Consider the following 17,376-nt stretch of genomic DNA (forward strand, 5'->3'; position numbering starts at 1 on the left):
AGTATCAGTGGGTGCTTATCTCTTCTGAATTATACTTGTTGATTTGAGAATTTGGGAAAGGAAAGATTCTTAGGAGATGTGGAAAGTCTATGATTTAATTAGTCAGTGGTGTGTTATTAAAATAGTTGCTGAATAGCATATTGGTGCCAGGTAGCTTCTGACTTATTTTTGTGTTTGGTGAGGTACTTTTATATGAATTCTGGGTTAATTTGTTTTTGCAGCAGTAGCCAAACGAATTTATCTTAGGTCCTTGGACAGACTCACCTTCTGAAGAAATGTAGCCATTTGGCTTTTTAAAATACTTACAGTGTATCAGTACTTTCTAGGAATATTGAGGTGAATGTAGTATGATTCTGTCCCTCTGGGAAATCAGTTTTATGGGGGATATGACAAATAAAATGTTTAAAATAATTCGCTTTTAAAAATTAAAATGTTGTGATGTTTACGTGCAAATAATTGTCACCTCAGCCTAGTCACTCTTCTTCCTTACTGTGTTGCTGTGATTTTTGGTGCCAAATTTTGTGGTCACATCTTTGTTTATTTGATTTTTCTGTAGCATTCAACACAGTTGAATGACTTCAGTCCATCCTTGAGATCGTCTTGGTTTTCCTCCCACCTCACTAGCTCATCTTTCTCTGGCTAGCCTTTCAGTAATCCAGGCTCTAACTAGACCACCTTCTTTTTTTAATCTATAATCTCTCTCTTTGGGAATTTAATCCCTTCCTGGTAGTATTTATATGCTGATGGTTCCTAAATTCATTTTTTCGGCACCAACCAACTCTGAAATTTCTAGACTCATATATTATTGGACATCTCTTCTTTTTTATTTTTTCTTAAGTTTTTATTTAATGAATGCATTTTTCATAGGTACAACTTTAGGAATATAATGGTTCTTTCCCCCATACCCACCCTCCACCCCAACTCCCATCCCACCTCCCTCTCCCTCTCCCTCTCCCAACCCCTTCTTCATTATGGTTCGTTTTTAGTTTGATTTTATATACAGAGGACCAACTCCATGTTAAGCACTGATTTTAATATTTTGTACCCCCCCAACACCATATAGAGTACAGTTTGAGAAAAACATTTGCAGTTAATTCTCATAGTACAACTCATTGAGTTCAGGGGTATGTGCACAGTGACTTCTGTTGTTCCTTTAACAATTAACACTCCTATTTATGACGTCAGTGATCACCTGAGGCTCTTGCAATGGGCTGCCAAGACTGTGGAAGCCTTTTGTGACCATAGACTCCATCAGTATCTGGACATGGCCAGAAACAAAGTGTATGTTCTCTCCTCCCTTCAGAGAAAAGCACATCCTTCTTTGATGGTCCCTTCTTCCACTGAGGTCTCACAGAGTTCCTTCGTGTAGGATAGTTTTTGCCAGAGTCTTGGCTTTCCATGCCTGAAATTCTGTCACAGGCCTTTCAGCCAGACTAGGAAGCCTTAAGGGTTGATTCTGAGATCAGAGTGTTATTTACAGCAAAGGACACCTCTTCTTGAATGTAGGAATATAATAGGCATCTGTTTCAAAACTAACATAGTCAAAGCTGTTTATGATTTGGTAATTTTGGCCCTTAGTACCCAATCTTTTCTTTTCTCCATTGCTTCCTATTTCCCTAATAGGTATCATTAGCCAGTGAGTTGTTCAAGCAAAAACATAGGAGTTGTGTTTGATCTGATTTTCCTTCATCATGTATCCAGTCAGCAGTATCCGTTTCTTGGACTATTTGCAGGAGCTTCCTTACTAGGTTTTTTTTTTTTTCCCTACTTGTTCATCTAACAGTGAGAGCTATCTTTAAGACACTAATCAGGCCATCTGCCTGTGAAAAACCCTCCAGTGGCTTCCCATAATGCCTTAAAATAACATCCAAACTTGCTACTTTGGCTGATTCCCACATGATCTGGCCCCTGCCTGCTTCCCCGACCTTGTTTCCTATCATTCATCTGCTGGTCCAGAACTTTACTTCATTGTAGTTCACACATCTTCTTTTTGTTCCTGGAAATACCAAGTTTGTCCCTACTTTAAGGCATATCCCTTTGCCTGAAATGTGTTCTCCCTCTTATTTTAATTCCTGTAGTTCTTTGTGCTAAGACTTTTTTGGTTGCTAAGGGCAAGGCAATGAGTAAATTCTAGGGGCAGACTATGAGGCATTTTTGTTAAGCCTCTGGACTGGTCAGTTCCTTGAAGGTCCAGTTTCAGATATCATATTCTCCAGAACTTCTTCTATTCTCCCAGATAGCTTCTTTTTGGATGCTGCAGTTTATATTCATTTATTCTCTTTCTTGATGGAGGAGCTTGTGTGCCTGTTGCAGGCTTGGTAGGATTGAGATGGAGGTTACTATAAGATGAGTAAAATGTGTGTGAGATGATGGTAAGTGCTAAGGAGAAGCAAAGTGCTGGGATGAAAAATGGGAATGTAATTTCCAATAGGATAGTCAGAGTTGTCTTAATGCAGTGACTGGCAAAGCAAAATTGTATGAGATTTACAGTTTTTTCTTGGAACTTAAAATTTGGTCCTTGTATAACTTCTTGAAACTTTGCTTTTGCATCTTTAAAACCATTTCCTATAGAACTTCAGGTGTAGTTGACCTTTATGAAAAGATAGATTTTGTGTTCTGTATTTGAGCAAGAGAGCTGCTGAACGTGGATTTAAATTCTCTGGATCTCAGAGCAAGCATTGAGCCTGGTGGTTAAGATGGCTGTATACCATAGTGGTGTTCCTGGATTGAATTCCTGGCTCTGTCTCCTCACTTCAGTTTCCTGGCAGTGCAGACCCTGGGAGGCAGTGGTGATGACTCAAGTGATTGGGTTCTTGACACCAATATGGACAACTTGGGTTGTATTCCTGGCCCTGCCCAACCCTGGTCCCAGCACCTGCCATCATGGGCTTTTGGGAAGTGAGCCAGCAAAAGAGAGATTTCCCTATTTCTCTATCAAATTAAAAAAAATTAATTTCTTGGGTTTTATATTACATAAAATTTTAATACTTTGAAATATATAGAAAAATATGCTCTCAATTTATTTGTAATTTACCTCTAATTTTTCGAGTTACATGTTAGTAACTTTCATGTTTTTCTCTTTTGCTATGTTCCAATGGATTTGTTTTACCTCTTTGGACTGAACGTGTCATTACGATTCTTGGAATTTTTCGTTTACTGTTCCTCGTGGATTTGTTCTGTTGGAATCTGGAACACTGAAATGATGGACATGTATTCACTACAAAGTAGCTGTGAGTATATTACATAATTTACAGTCTTTTTTTTTCTAAGTTAACTTAAATTTAACTTAAAATTATATGAAATATGAGCAAAGGAAACTTTAAAACTGATACATAATTTTAGCTTTACTGTAGCAGGCTTTCAAATATTTGACTTTAAAACAATATGGTCTGTCTCTTAATTGTTATTTTTAAAATTGGCTTTTCAATTTAATTGACTAAGCTTTTCAACAATTGGCTTAAAATTTCAGAAGGCAGAAGTCATGCATGAACAATTTAGCTATATGTGTACTATGTGAAGAGTATAGATTTCTTTTGTTAAGTCTGAACTTATTCAAGTGATGGCTTGGTCTCATGAGTTTTTCTAAAATGAGGATTTAAATGTGGCAGAAGTTTTAAGAGGAATATGTACTTAGCACTATTTTGCCATTATATTTTAAGGAATAAGACCTACCATCTCCAAGGTAAAATTAACCAGTAAGAGTATTCACTCAGATGATCTGAACTGTGGACAGGGGTTTTTTTTTTTTTTTTTTTTTTTTTTTTCTTTAAAACAATGAGTAAGTTAAAAATCACACTTATTTACTACATCAGTTTGATGGTTAAATGTCTTGGCTGGCGCCATGGCTCACTAGGCTAATCCTCTGCCTGCGGCGCCGGCACCCCGCTTTCTAGTCCCAGTTGGGGCACCGGATTCTGTCCTGGTTGCTCCTCTTCCAGTCCAGCTCTCTGCTGTGGCCCTGGAAGGCAGTGGAGGATGGCCCAAGTACCTGGGCCCTGTACCCACATGGGAGACCAGGAGGAAGCACCTGGCTCCTGGCTTCAGATTGGCACAGCACGCCGGCCATAGTGGCCATTTGGGAGTGAACCAACAGAAGGAAGACCTTTCTCTCTCTCTCTCTCTCTCACTGTCTAACTGCCTGTCCAAAAAAAAAAAAAAAAAAAAAGAAGAAAGTTAAATGTCTTTGAATTACTCATAAAGCTATTGCTGAAGTCATCTAAAAAAGCAAATAGAAAATGGAATTATAATTTACCTGAATAAATTTATTTTCCTGAAGATGGAAGCAGCAGGATCATGCGAAATTGAATAATTTCACATAATTGGATCTGACATCAACTTGAAAGATACTGTTTGCTGATTGACATTGATCATGAGAGACTTCAAAATTGCTTTTTTTTTTTTTTAAAGGATTTATTTATTTCAAAGGCAGAGTTACAGAGAGGTAGAGTGAAAGAGAAAGAGAGGGGTCTTCTATCCACTGGTTCACTCCCCAGAGGGCCACAGTGGCCTTAGCTGCACCGTTCAGAAGCCAGGAGCCTCCTCTGCATCTCCCACACAGGTGTAGGGACCCATGAACTTGGACCATCTTCTAACGCTTTCCCTGGCCATAGCAGAGAGCTGGTTCAGAAGTGGAGCAGCCGGGACTCAAAGTAGTGCCCATATGGTATGGCAGCACTGCAGGTGGAAGCTTTATTCTCTATGCCACTGTGCTGACTCCCAAAATTGCTTTTCACTGAACATTTTGACTTCATTTCATGATTTAGAAGACAAATTTCAAGAAACTCCATATGTGTGGTAGTGTGAGCAAAGCAGGTAATTAAAAAGCCTTCTTAATGTAATTTTAAAGGAGTTCGAATTTTTTCCTTATGAAAAATCCTATTTGTTACTGTGTTATTTTGGTTGGTTGATAAAAACTATTGTTACTTACTGTCAATTGTAATTTTGCTCTGAGATTTCTTTGAATTTTATTTGATTTTCTTGGATTTTTAAAAAGATTTTATTTGTTTATTTGAAAGTCAGAGTTAGTGGGGAGACAGAAATCTTTCATTTGCTGATTCACTCCACAAATGGCTGCAACAGCTGTGGCTGGACCATGCTGAAGCCAGGAGCCAGAACTCCATCCAGGTCTCTCATGTGGGTGGCAGGGGCCCAAGCACTTTGGGCCATCTTCTGCTTTCTCAGACACGTTAGCAGGGAACTGGATTGGAAGTGGAGCTGACAGGACTCCAGCTGGTGCCCATATGGGATGCTGGTGTTGCAGATGATGGCTTAATCCACTGTGCCATAATGCTTGTGCCCCATTTTCTTTACTTTTTATTATTAAATACTGTATTATCAGGTCAACTTGTGTAATTAATTCTGTTCATTCTGCAATTAACTATTGCTTTTATTGGTAATGCTATAAAAGCAATTTGATTTGCTATGGATGCCGTTTTGTGTAATTTCCTAAAGTAGGTTGATAAAGGGAATTTGAAATGAGTTACAGATTAGTATTATAATACATGAATTTTATTTTTCTCAGCAACAGAAGAATCTTGAAGGCTATGTGGGATTCGCCAATCTTCCAAATCAAGTATACAGAAAATCAGTGAAGAGAGGATTTGAATTCACCCTTATGGTAGTAGGTAAGATGTGATTTCTCACTAAAGCGGAGTTTTGGTATGTTTTAGATTTAATCAACTCGGAATAAATTTAAGAAAATAATAGTCCAAATATCTGCCCCGGTCATATGTTATATTTTCCCTTATTATGCAAATATTTTAAAATGTATGGAATAATGGAATTTATATATCTTCTTGCCTCTTTTTAAGATAGAAACTAAGTAAAAGTTTAGAAGCAGTGGGTGATGGTGTAGTAGAACACTGGAAAAGTTTTCTTCAGTTAGTAATGCTTCAGAAGGAGATAGCATCTGGTGGTTATTTACTATTCTAAGATCATTTTGTTCCTTTGATTATATAATGGAGTCATCTTATGAATTAAATATTTAAATAAGTATGTGCTCTGAATTTTAAAAAGAAAGATAGGGTGGACGATGATAGTAATCCAAATGACCCTGCTTGGAATTTCCTTCATTGACTAGGAGACCTGGAATGAGTGAAATATGACTTTCCTTGTTAGACTTGTTTTGTTTTTTTAAGATTTATTTATTTGAAAGAGTTACACAGAGAGAGAAGGAAGAGAGAGAGAGAGAGGTCTTCCATCCACTGGTTCACTCCCCAGTTGGCCACAGCAGCTGGAGCTGTGCCATCTGAAGCCAAGGACCAGGAGCTTCTTCCGGGTCTCCCATGTGGGTGCAGGGGCCAAGGACTTGGGCCATCTTCCACTGCTTTCCCAGGCCATAGCAGAGAGGTGGATTGGAAGTGGAGCAGCCGGGTTTGAACTGGTGCCCATATGGAATACAGGCACTGTAGGAGGCGGCTTAACCCACTACGCCACAGCGCCAGCCCCTCCCTGTTATACTCTTAAAGATTATTTTTTTTAAAGATTTATTTATTTATTTGAAAGTCGGTTACACAGAGAGAGAAGGAGAGGCAGAGAGAGAGAGATCTTCTATCTGCTGGCTTGTTTCCCAGTTGGACGCAACAGCCGTAGCTGCACCGATCTGAAGCCAGGAGCCAGGAGCTTCTTCTAGGTCTCCCATGTGGCTGCAGGGGCCCAAGGACTTGGGCCATCTTCTGCTTTCCCAGGCCACAGCAGAGAGCTGGATCAAAAGTGAAGCAGCCGGGACTCAAATTGGCGCCCATATGGGATGCCGGCATTGCAGGTGGTGGCTTTACCCGTTATGCCACAGCGCTAGCCCCAAAGATTATTTTGACCATGTTGTTAATATCACTATATATGAAGAAACATATTCTGTCACATTTTACACATCAGTAAGATGACTGTATAACATTTTTACCTTATGTAGGCTAACTTTAGAACGTAAGTCATGAGTATGATGTAACTTTGTTGTATTTCTTCATTGAAGGAAGTGAAAGGCAGGATAGTGATTTAACTATCCTTAAGAAAAAATGATTTTGATGATGGGTTTTTTAGACAGTACACAGTAATTTTTTGGTAATTATATTCCATCATCTCATATTTTTACTTTGGTGCTGAGTTAGGTTAATTGGATTAGGTATGAAATACTCTGTCATTGAAGGGTAGAATTTTTTTTTTTAAACTTTTATTTAATGAATATAAATTTCCAAAGTACAGCTTATGGGTTACAATGGCCTCCCCCCTATAACGTCCCTCCCACCCACAACCCTCCCCTTTCCCACTCCCTCTCCCCTTCCATTCACATCAAGATTCATTTTCGATTCTCTTTATATACAGATGATCAGTTTAGCATACATTAAGTAAAGATTTCAACAGTTTGCTCCCACACAGAAACATAAAGTGAAAAATACTGTTTGAGTACTCGTTATAGCATTAAATCTTAATGTACAGCACACTAAGGACAAAGATCCTACATGAGGAGTAAGTGCACAGTGACTCCTGTTGTTGACTTAACAAATTGACACTCTTGTTTATGGCATCAGTAATCACCCTAGGCTCTTGTCATGAGCTGCCAAGGCTGTGGAAGCCCCCTGAGTTCACCGACTCTGATCATATTTAGACAAGGCCATGGTCAAAGTGGAAGTTCTCTCCTCCCTTCAGAGAAAGGTACCTCCTTCTTTGATGACCTGTTCTTTCCACTGGGATCTCACTCGTGGAGATCTTTCATTTCGTTGTTTGTTTGTTTTTTTTTTTTTTTTTTTTTTTTTTTTTCCCAGAGTGTCTTGGCTTTCCATGCCTGAAATACTCTCATGGGCTTTTCAGCCCATGTTTTATTTATTGACCAGATTATTTTACCTGTTGGTCAGTTTGTAGCTGTTTAGAGGTTGCATGCCTTGTAATTTCATACATGAGGGAGTATTTCTAAATGTTATAGGAAAAGTGGAATTAATATTTATTTTACCACAGAAAATAAAAATCTACATAGTTTTTTTCATATTATGTATTTTTGGAAACCTCTTGTAGTTAAAAAGTTTATAAATTTTATGCATGATAGAGATGGTTAATTTGCATGTCTCTGGTTGCTTAGTATACCTGGTTTGCAAGCTGCTGCTGTGGAGCAGAGGTGGGTCTAGATAGCTGGATAAAATAATGCAAAGCATACCTTTTCTTCTCTAGGTTATTAGCTATATCATTATTTATGAAGAAACATATCTTAACCTTTACATTTATAATTTTAATAATCTTAAGTTGTAGCCAAATTTAGCTCTATTAAAAGAATTGTAATAATGAATTTTAAAGAATAATCTCTTGAACAGATACTTAGAATAATATGTGGTGATCAAGATCAGATACATGACTTAAAATCTCTGTCATTTTCCCACATGGGAAATCTAATAGTAATCACACCTAGTTTTTAGAGGAAACATTCAGTCTCTAGATGTGTCTTATTTAATAATTTATTATGAAAAACAGCTTTTATTGTTTTTTTCTTCATTGATAATAAGACTTCAGTTGAGGATAAAGGAGACCAGGTGTTAAAATCCTTTTTCCCATTGTACTTTGAACCTTTAATTAGCACTATTTGTGTAGACTGGTTCAGTGCAGGTACTAAATCGAAAAAGATTCATCTGCATAGTTGCAGAAGGACCTAACATATAGTAACTTTTAAGTAAGTATTTAATATGTTGATCTGTTTTTTCAGACTTTAGGTCGAATCTAGCAGCATTGTTTGCAAATCCAAGAACACTAAAGCCAACCTTGCTTTAATATTCTTGACTTTAAAACTGCAAGCTATTCCTAATGAGCTAAGTCCTCATTTTGAGATCTAAACTAAGGTAGGATAATTTTGGCTGTTATAACAGTTCTTGGTTTAAGACTTACACACTGCTCAAACTGAGGATCTGTATCAGTGATTTCTTTGTGAAACTCTTTGTACCTTGTTGGAAAACCTTTATCCAATAACTGCCACATAACAAATGTATATTGAGTCCTTACTTGAGTGATTTTTTTTGTGTCAAGGAGGGATGATACATATTTTGTATTTTCTCTCCTAGAAGAGCTTACAATTTATATGACAAAGCAAGCTACACATAAAATAATAAGTAACATTTCTAGCAAGTAAATGTATATTCTTTGAATCATGCAAAAATAAGATTCATAGAGGTTTAAGACTAGAAGAGAGCTTACTCTTGGTTGGAGATGGTTACTGATTTATTTGGAAGATGAGGTATTGGGGTAGATTTTTGAAGAATAGAGTAGGGATAGAGATTAAGGGAGCAATCCAGCTGAGAAAATAGTAGTGAGTACTTAAATAACATATGTGCCAGGTAATATTTTAAATATTTTATAGCTATTAGCTCATGCAATCCTTGCATAAACTCTATGAAGTAGGAATTGTTGCTATCCCATTTTAGAGATGAGGAAACTAAGGCATAGAGAAATCAGATTACTTGCCCATGCTCACATTGGAAGCAAAACCAGTTTGTCTCTCATTTAGGCTGGTATGTTTTTGACGGCCATGTAAAAGTTCATATGAGGATGTTGAATATGGTAGAGGTCATCCAGTATGTATTGAACTTGTATGAATTCAACTAGATGCTCTGTTTTTCCTGAAAGATTGTGTGTGTGTGTGTGTGTGTGTGTGTGTGTATGTTAGAGAGAGAGAGAGAGAGAATATGAGAACTAGAAAACTCAAATACTGTGTGTAGTTTTTCTACCTTTCCACAGGAAGGATTATCTAGCCTAGAGTGGGTGTGAAGTGGGAGAAGTGAATTTGTTATTCCTCTAATCAGTTTCAGCTTCCATATATTTTATAGAATGAGCATCTCATCTTCCTGAATAGTATTCTGATAAAATAAAGAAACCATTCTTATGTGCTCAAGAAAACAGTTACAGTCCCCTTAGGATCAGATTCCTAAGGTAGGACTTTACAGTTTAAAAATATGGCTGGAAAGATGAATTAGCCTAAATTTTGGAGACTGATTCACACAATGAAAAGGAGATTGGAATTCTTGATTTTGAATTTTTTTTTTTAAAGATACCTCTCTGTCCCTTCCTCTGTCTTTTATGTAACTTTGCCTTTCAAATAAATAAATCTTAAAAAGAAAAAAAAGATATGACTGCCAATTTGAGTCCCAGCTGCTCCACTTACAGTCCAGCTCCCTGCTGATGTGCCTGGGAAAGTAGTGGAGAATACCCTAACGGCTTGGGCCCCTGCACCCACATGGGAGACCCAGAGGAAGCTCCTGGTTCCTGGCTTCACCCTGGCCCAGTCCCAGCCGTTGTGGCCATTTGGAAAAGGAACTAGAGGATGGAGGATCAATCTCTCGTTCTCTCTCTGTCTCTTTCTGTAACTCTGACTTTCAAAATACATAAATCTTTAAAAAAAAAAAAAAAAAAACACTTCTAAAAGGGAGAGAGAGTTCTTCCATCTTCTGGTTGACTCCCCCGGTGACTGCAATGGTTAGTGCTGGGCCAGACTGCAGCCAGGAGCAGTCCTATGCTGGGAGGCTCTTGCCTATGTGGGTGCAAGGGTCCAAGGGCTTGGGTCATCCTTTGTTACTTTCCTAGTCATATTAGCAGGGAGCTGGTTGGAAGTGGAGCAGCTGGGGCTTGAATAGCATCTATATTGTATGCAGCTCCGCAGGCAGAGGCTTAACCCACAACACCAGCACCAGCCCCCATATTGCATATATTTGAAGTGCCATATTAACAGTTGGGGAGATATTATTTGGTTTTAAAGCTGATAGCCTCTTATTGGTCTGATAGGATAATGAATAACTATTGTGTTTGGTTTTTTTAAAAGATTTAATTTATTCAAGAGGTAGAGCTATGGACAGAGAGAGGAACATACAGAGAGAGGTCTTCTGTCCACTGGTTCACTCCCTAGATGGCTACAATGGCTAGAGCTGGGCTGATCCAAAGCCAGGATCCAGGAGCTTCCTCTGGGTCTTCCACATGGGTGCAGGAGCCCAAACACTTTTGCCATCTTCCACTGCTTTCCCAGACCATTAACAGGGAGCTGGATCAGAAGTAGAGTGGCTGGGACTCAGACAAGCACCCATATGATATCCAGGTGGCACAGGTGAAGGGTTAACTTACAATGCCACAGCACTGACCCTGTATTTGTGTTTTTAAAGGTTTATTTATTTTGAAGGCAGAGTTACAGAGAAAGAGAGCAAACACAGAGAGAGATCTTCCATCCACTGATTCATTCCCCAAATGGCCACAATACCTGGGATTGGGCTGGGTGGAAACCAGGAGCTTCTATTGAGTCTCCCGTGTGAGTGGCAGGGGCTCAAGTACTTGGGGCATCTTCCATAACTTTCCCAGGTGCATTAGCGGTGACCTGGATTGGAAGTGGAGCAGCTGAGAAATGAACCAGTGCCTATATGGGATGCTGGTGTTGCTGGTGGTGGCTTAACCTGCTAGGCTGCTACTATGCCTGCCCTTCACTATTATGTTTGAATTTTTTTATTTTTTGACAGGCAGAGTGGACAGTGAGAGAGACAGAGAGAAAGGTCTTCCTTTTGCCATTGGTTAACCCTCCAATGGCCGCCGCGGCCGGCGTGCTGCGGCCGGCGCACCGCGCCTATCCGAAGGCAGGAGCCAGGTCTCCTGGTCTACCATGGGGTGCAGGGCCCAAGTACTTGGGCCATTCTCTGCTGCACTCCCTGGCCACAGCAGAGAGCTGGCCTGGAAGAGGGGCAACCGGGACTAGAACCCGGTGTGCAGGCGCCGCAAGGCGGAGGATTAGCCTAGTGAGCTGTGGCGCCGGCTTATGTTTGAATTTTAATTTACAATTTTATTTTGCCAGTTTTGTAAAAGAACTCATTATTATTATGGTTTTGTGTTTCAGGTACATATTGAAAATCAGCCTTCTTTAGTTAGTTTTATAAATATTCCCGTAATTTTATAAAATTTTCATTTTTTTTTGAAAGTCACTCACAAACACACAGACAGCAGAGCAGTTTTCCATTTGCTGATTCATTCCCCAAATGCTTGCAGCATGTAGGACTGGGCCAGGCTGAAGTCAAGGGCATGGAATTTCATCCAGATCTTTCACCTGGCTGACAGGTACCCACAAACTTGAGCCATCATCTGTTGCTTCCAAGAATGTGGATGGGTAGCTGTGGATATCCTAAGCTGCAATTTAACCATGAGGCCAAAGGCACACCTCATGATCAGGATTGTTGCATACTGGGTAAAAACACCAACTATGACGCTGGCATCCATTATGGGTGCCAGTTTGGATCCCAGCTGCTCCAGTTCTGATCCAGCTCCCTGCTAATGTGCCTGGGCCCCTGCACCCATGTGGGAGACCCAGAGGAAGCTCCTTATAGACCTTTACAATATTAACATGTTGATTGTGGCAGATATTTAACATTAGTGAAATGAAGAGTCTTAGAGATTGTTCTTAATAGAAGTTGACAAGATTTCTCTCTCTGTTCATTTGAAAAAGAGAGATAGAGAACTCCCCTCCACTAATTAACTCCCCAAATGCATGTAAGAGCTGGGGCTAGAGCCAGGAATGCATTCTAGTTTCCCATGAGTGTAACAAGAACCAATTTGTTTGAGCCATTACTGATGCCTCCCAGGGTCTGTACTGGCTGAGAGCTGGAGTCAGGAGCTTTATTCTGTCCCGGTTGCTCCTCTTCAGTCCAGCTCTGCTGTAGCCCAGGAGTGCAGTGGAGGATGGCCCAAGTGTTTGGGCCCTGCACCCGCTTGGGAGAACAGGAGAAACACCTGGCTCCTGGCTTCGGATCAGCGCGGTGCTCCGGCCACAGAGTGCGGGCTGCAGCGGCCATTGAGGGTGTGAACCAATGGCAAAAGGAAGACCTTTCTCTCTCTCTCTCTCTCTCACTGTCCTCTCTGCCTGTCAAAAAAAAAAAAAAAAAGAAAAAAGAAAAAAGAAAAAAAAAGAAAAAAGAAAATGTCATACCAACTAATGCAGTTACCCCAAAGTGTGTGAATGCTATGTTTGTCTCATGCTTTAATATTGGGTCGTTTTGTCTTTTAAATGCCAAATAAAGTAAAATGACATTGTTAATTCAATTTAGACAAAGCTTTTATACATCTTAATTCACATGTCTGATAACTGATTTGAAACTTTTTATTAAATCACTAAATATCACTAACAGTTTGGCTGTTAAGTGGGAATGTTGTAGCTATGCACACTTGGGTATTTTTATAGAAATATCAGTGAGGTAATCATTTATATGATCCACAGACCCCCAACCACTAGTTCTTTGGGTATATATATATTTTTTTTTTGTTTATTTTTTTGTTTTGTTTTGTTTTTTACAGGCAGAGTGGACAGAGAGAGAGAGAGAGAGAGAAAGGTCTTCCTTTGCCGTTGGTTCACCCTCCAATGGCCGCTGCGGCCAGCGCACTGCACTGATCTGAAGGCAGGAGCCAGGTGCTTCTCCTGGTCTCCCATGGGGTGCAGGGCCCAAGGACTTGGGCCATCCTCCACTGCACTCCCTGGCCACAGCAGAGAGCTGGCCTGGAAGAGGGGCAACCGGGACAGAATCCGGTGCCCTGACCGGGACTAGAACCCGGTGTGCTGGCGCCGCTAGGTGGAGGATTAACCTGTTGAGCCGCGACGCCGGCCCTGGGTATATATTTTGATATTTGGAAGAATCTATGAGTTATCTAGTTCAATTAAAGAATGCCCGGTTCTGCTTTGGAAGCTTCTCCTTAGCACCCTTATAGAGAACATGCTTCCTACTCCAGAAAAAACCAACAACCTTATTTTCTTCTATCCACTAGTTTTCCAGTAGAATCATTTCTTTAGTATTCTATTTTACTGGCATTTCTCCTTTACTTACTTCTATGTATGTTGCTTCATAGAGCTCTCCAATCTGATATTTCCCTAAAATCTCTACTTTGTCTAATTCAGACAATCCAAAACAAGCCTATTTCCTTCTAAATTAAAACTCTTATTTTCTTGCTGGCCACAACTAGAAGTTATAGGATAAGCCTTACTTTTTTCCAAGCTGTGAGAGACTAATGGTATCACAATAATCATGATTTTTTTTAAAGATTTATTTATTTATTTGAAAGAGTTACACAGAGAAAGGGGGAGAGGCAGAGAGAGAGAGAGAGAGGAGAGAGGAGAGAGAGAGAGAGAGAGAGAGAGAGAGGGAGAGAGAGAGGAGAGAGAGAGTCTTCCACCCACTGGTTCACTCCCCAGATGGCCACAATGGCCAGTACTGGGCTAGGCTGAAGTCAGGAGCCAGGAGCTTCATCCAGATCTCCCATTTGGGTGCGGTAATCCAAGCACTTGGGCCATCTTCAGCTGCTTTCCCAGGCAATTAGCAGGGAGCTGGATCAGAAGTGGAGCAGCTGGGACTCGTAACGGCTGCCCATATGGGATTCTGGCTCTGCAGGCAGCAGCTTTTTAACCCACTACGCAGTGTGGCCCCAGTACTTGATTTTTAAGTCAGAATCTTCATTGACTAATCAGTTGGAATTTCAGGTAATAATGAGAAGTATGTAGAGTTAAATTCAGGGAGAGATCAAAAGCAGTATCAAAACTGTTGATTTCAGCTCTTCATTTTGTTTATTTTTTTTACAGTTTTATTTGAAAAGCAGAGTGAGAGAGATATCTGTCTTCCATTAGATGATTCACTTTCCAAATGCCTGCAGTAGCTGGGATGAACCAAGTCAAAGCCAAGATCCTGAAACTAGGATCTAGGTCTCTCATGTGAATGGCAAGGACTCAAGTACTTGAGCCTTCATCTGCTGCCTTCTGGACGTACATTAGCAAGAAGCTGGAATCAGATGCAGAGATAAATCTTTTTTTTTTTTTAATCTTTCTTTCTTTCTTTTTTTTAAAAAAGATTGATTTTATTTAAAAGTCAGAAATAGGAGAGAGAGAGAAAATGATCATCCATCCACTGATTCACTCCCCAAATGGCCACAATGGCCAGGGCTTGGCTAGACTGAAGCCAGGATCCAGGAGACTTGTTTGTCTCCTACTTGGGCCAGAGGCCTAAGCACTTGGGCCACCCTCCACTGCTTTCCCAGGCATGTTTGTAATGAACTGGATTGGAAGTGGAGCAGCTGGGACTCGAACCAGCACCTACATGGGATGCTGGTGTTGCAGGCAGAGGCTTAACCTATTTCATAGCACCAGCCTTCAGAGCTGGGTCTTGAAACCTGGAACTCTGATATGGGATGTGGATCTCCCCAAGTGGAAGCCTAATCACTGAGCCACAGCACCCACCCCAATTTTCAATTTAGCAGAAGAACTTACATATTTCTTATGAAAGCTTGCAGGCAGTAGCCTGAGTTGGGTGGTATATTTCACCTCACATTTATGGTCATCCAGTTTTTACAAAGAAAATTTTCCAGGTAGGCAGTTAGATATTTTTCTAGGAACATGAAAATTAAAAAATTCAGCTATCGACTCAGACTGGTCTGTATCAAGAATATTTTTATCTCTGAAAATACCAAGAAAGATCAGGACCTCCCAACATTACACATGTAGCAGTTGAAAACTGTTTGACTTGGCATATGGAGTAATTATTGAGGGACTGGTTGGAATGTTTCCTACACAGCACAATTATTACATAACTTTTATAGAGTTGGTAGCAATTACTATAATTTGAATAAGTTAAGTTTACTTAACTTTTAAGATCATTTCAGAGCCAAGTCATAGAGAACTTGTTTAGCTTGTATTTTAGTATTAACATTTTTGTATGTAATAGGATACTGTGATAGATTTTGAGGAGATGAAATAGTCTTATAGCAAATCCCAGACCACATATGTTTGGAACACCTTAAAAATAATTAGTATCTAGTATCATTGAAACTGTTCTTGATAGATTAATTCTTTGCCACATTAGCATATTAAGAAGCAAAACAAAGAATATCATCGTTCCTTGGCAACACATCTTTTATCTTATTCATGTGTGATATCATCTTCATTTCACTGCCAGATTTAAAGAAATAATAAATGTTTACTTTTTAAATTTCCCACTCATTACTTTTTACATTTTTGCTGTCCCCTTAAAGCAAAAAATTCTTTAATTGAATGCCAGTAAAAGGCTTTCTGGTTGTCTGTTAATCACTTTTTCTTTAACCTCTTAATTTGACATTGGTGCCCTACCTCCTACCTTTTAAAAAATTCTTCCTCACTTTTTATAATACTGCCCACTGGTTTGCCTGGTTGTTTCGAAGCCTCTTTTTTTTTTTTTTTTTTAACTTTTATTTAATAAATATAAATTTTGAAAGTACAACTTTTGGATTAAAGCGGTTTTTCCCCCATAACCTCACTTGCCACCCACAAACCATCCCATCTCCTTCTTCCTCTTCCATTCCATTCTTCATTAAAATTCATTTTTAATTTTCTTTGTATACAGAAGATCAACTTAGTATAAAGATTTCAACAGTTTGTACCCACACAGACACACAAAGTATAAAGTACTGTTGGAATACTAGTTTTACTGTTAATTCGTATAGTACAACACATTAAGGACAGGGATCCTACATGGGGAGTAAGTGCATAGTGACTCCCGTTGTTGATTTAACAATTATTTATTTATTGTTTATTATTTAACACTCTTATTTATGACGTCAAGACCCGAGGCTCTTGTCATGAGCTGCCAAGGCTATGGAAGCCTCTTAGTTCACAAACTCTGACCTTATTTAGAAAAGGCCATAGTCAAAGTAGAAGTTCTCTCCTCCCTGCAGAGAAAGGTACCTCCTTCTTTGATGGCCTGTTCTTTCTGCTGGTATCTCACTCACAGAGATCTTTCATTTAGTTCATTTTATTTTGCCACAGTGTCTTGGCTTTCCATACCTGAGAAACTCTCATGGAATTTTTAGCCGGATCTGAAAACTTTAAGGACTGACTCTGAGGCCAGAGTGCCATTTAGGGCATCTGTGGTTCTATGAGCCTGCTGTGTATCCTGCTTCCCATGTTCTCTCCTTTTTAATTCTATCAGTTATTATTAGCAGACACTAGTCTTGTTTATGTGATCCCCTTGACACTTAATCCTATCTTTATGATCAATTATGAACTTAAACTGATCACTTTAGTAAGATGGCATTGGTACATGCCACCTTAATGGGATTTGGAATCCCATGGCATATTTCTAGCTCTACCATTAGGGGTAAGTCTTAGTGTGTGCCGAACTGTACATCTTCTCCCTCTCTTATTCCCACTCTTACTTTTCACAGAGATCAATTTTCAGTTAAATTTGAACACCTAAGAATAATTGTGTCCAACCAATGGTGTTAAGTAGAACAAGAAAATACTAAAAAGAATAAAATAGTAAGCTGTTCCTCAACAGTCAGGACAAGGGCTGATCAAGTCATTGTTTCTCATAGTGTCAGTTTCACTTATACAGATTTCCTTTTAGGTGCTCAGTTGTCACAGATCAGGGA

General features: G+C 39.5%; 1 protein-coding gene across 8 annotated transcripts in view; it reads left to right on the forward strand.

Annotated features, from left to right (window-relative positions):
* The window catches only part of SEPTIN7 (septin 7), a 107,713-nt gene that overhangs the window by 34,135 nt on the left and 56,202 nt on the right, over nt 1-17,376 (forward strand). For 3 of the 8 annotated variants that reach the window (XM_070059715.1, XM_070059718.1, XM_070059716.1), the window contains one exon: nt 5,522-5,624. The exons of 1 other annotated variant lie outside the window; for it this stretch is intronic. In XM_070059715.1, coding sequence (XP_069915816.1) covers nt 5,615-5,624 — 10 coding nt within the window. In that variant the 5' untranslated portion in view covers nt 5,522-5,614. Of the gene's footprint in view, nt 1-3,152; nt 3,231-5,521; nt 5,625-7,523; nt 7,648-17,376 lie in introns of those variants that run through there. 4 more of the 8 variants (XM_070059712.1, XM_070059717.1, XM_070059713.1 and 1 more) reach the window with 3 other exon arrangements.

Source organism: Oryctolagus cuniculus, chromosome 16, assembly GCF_964237555.1.
Source record: "Oryctolagus cuniculus chromosome 16, mOryCun1.1, whole genome shotgun sequence".
NCBI classification, from domain to species: Eukaryota; Metazoa; Chordata; class Mammalia; order Lagomorpha; family Leporidae; genus Oryctolagus; species Oryctolagus cuniculus.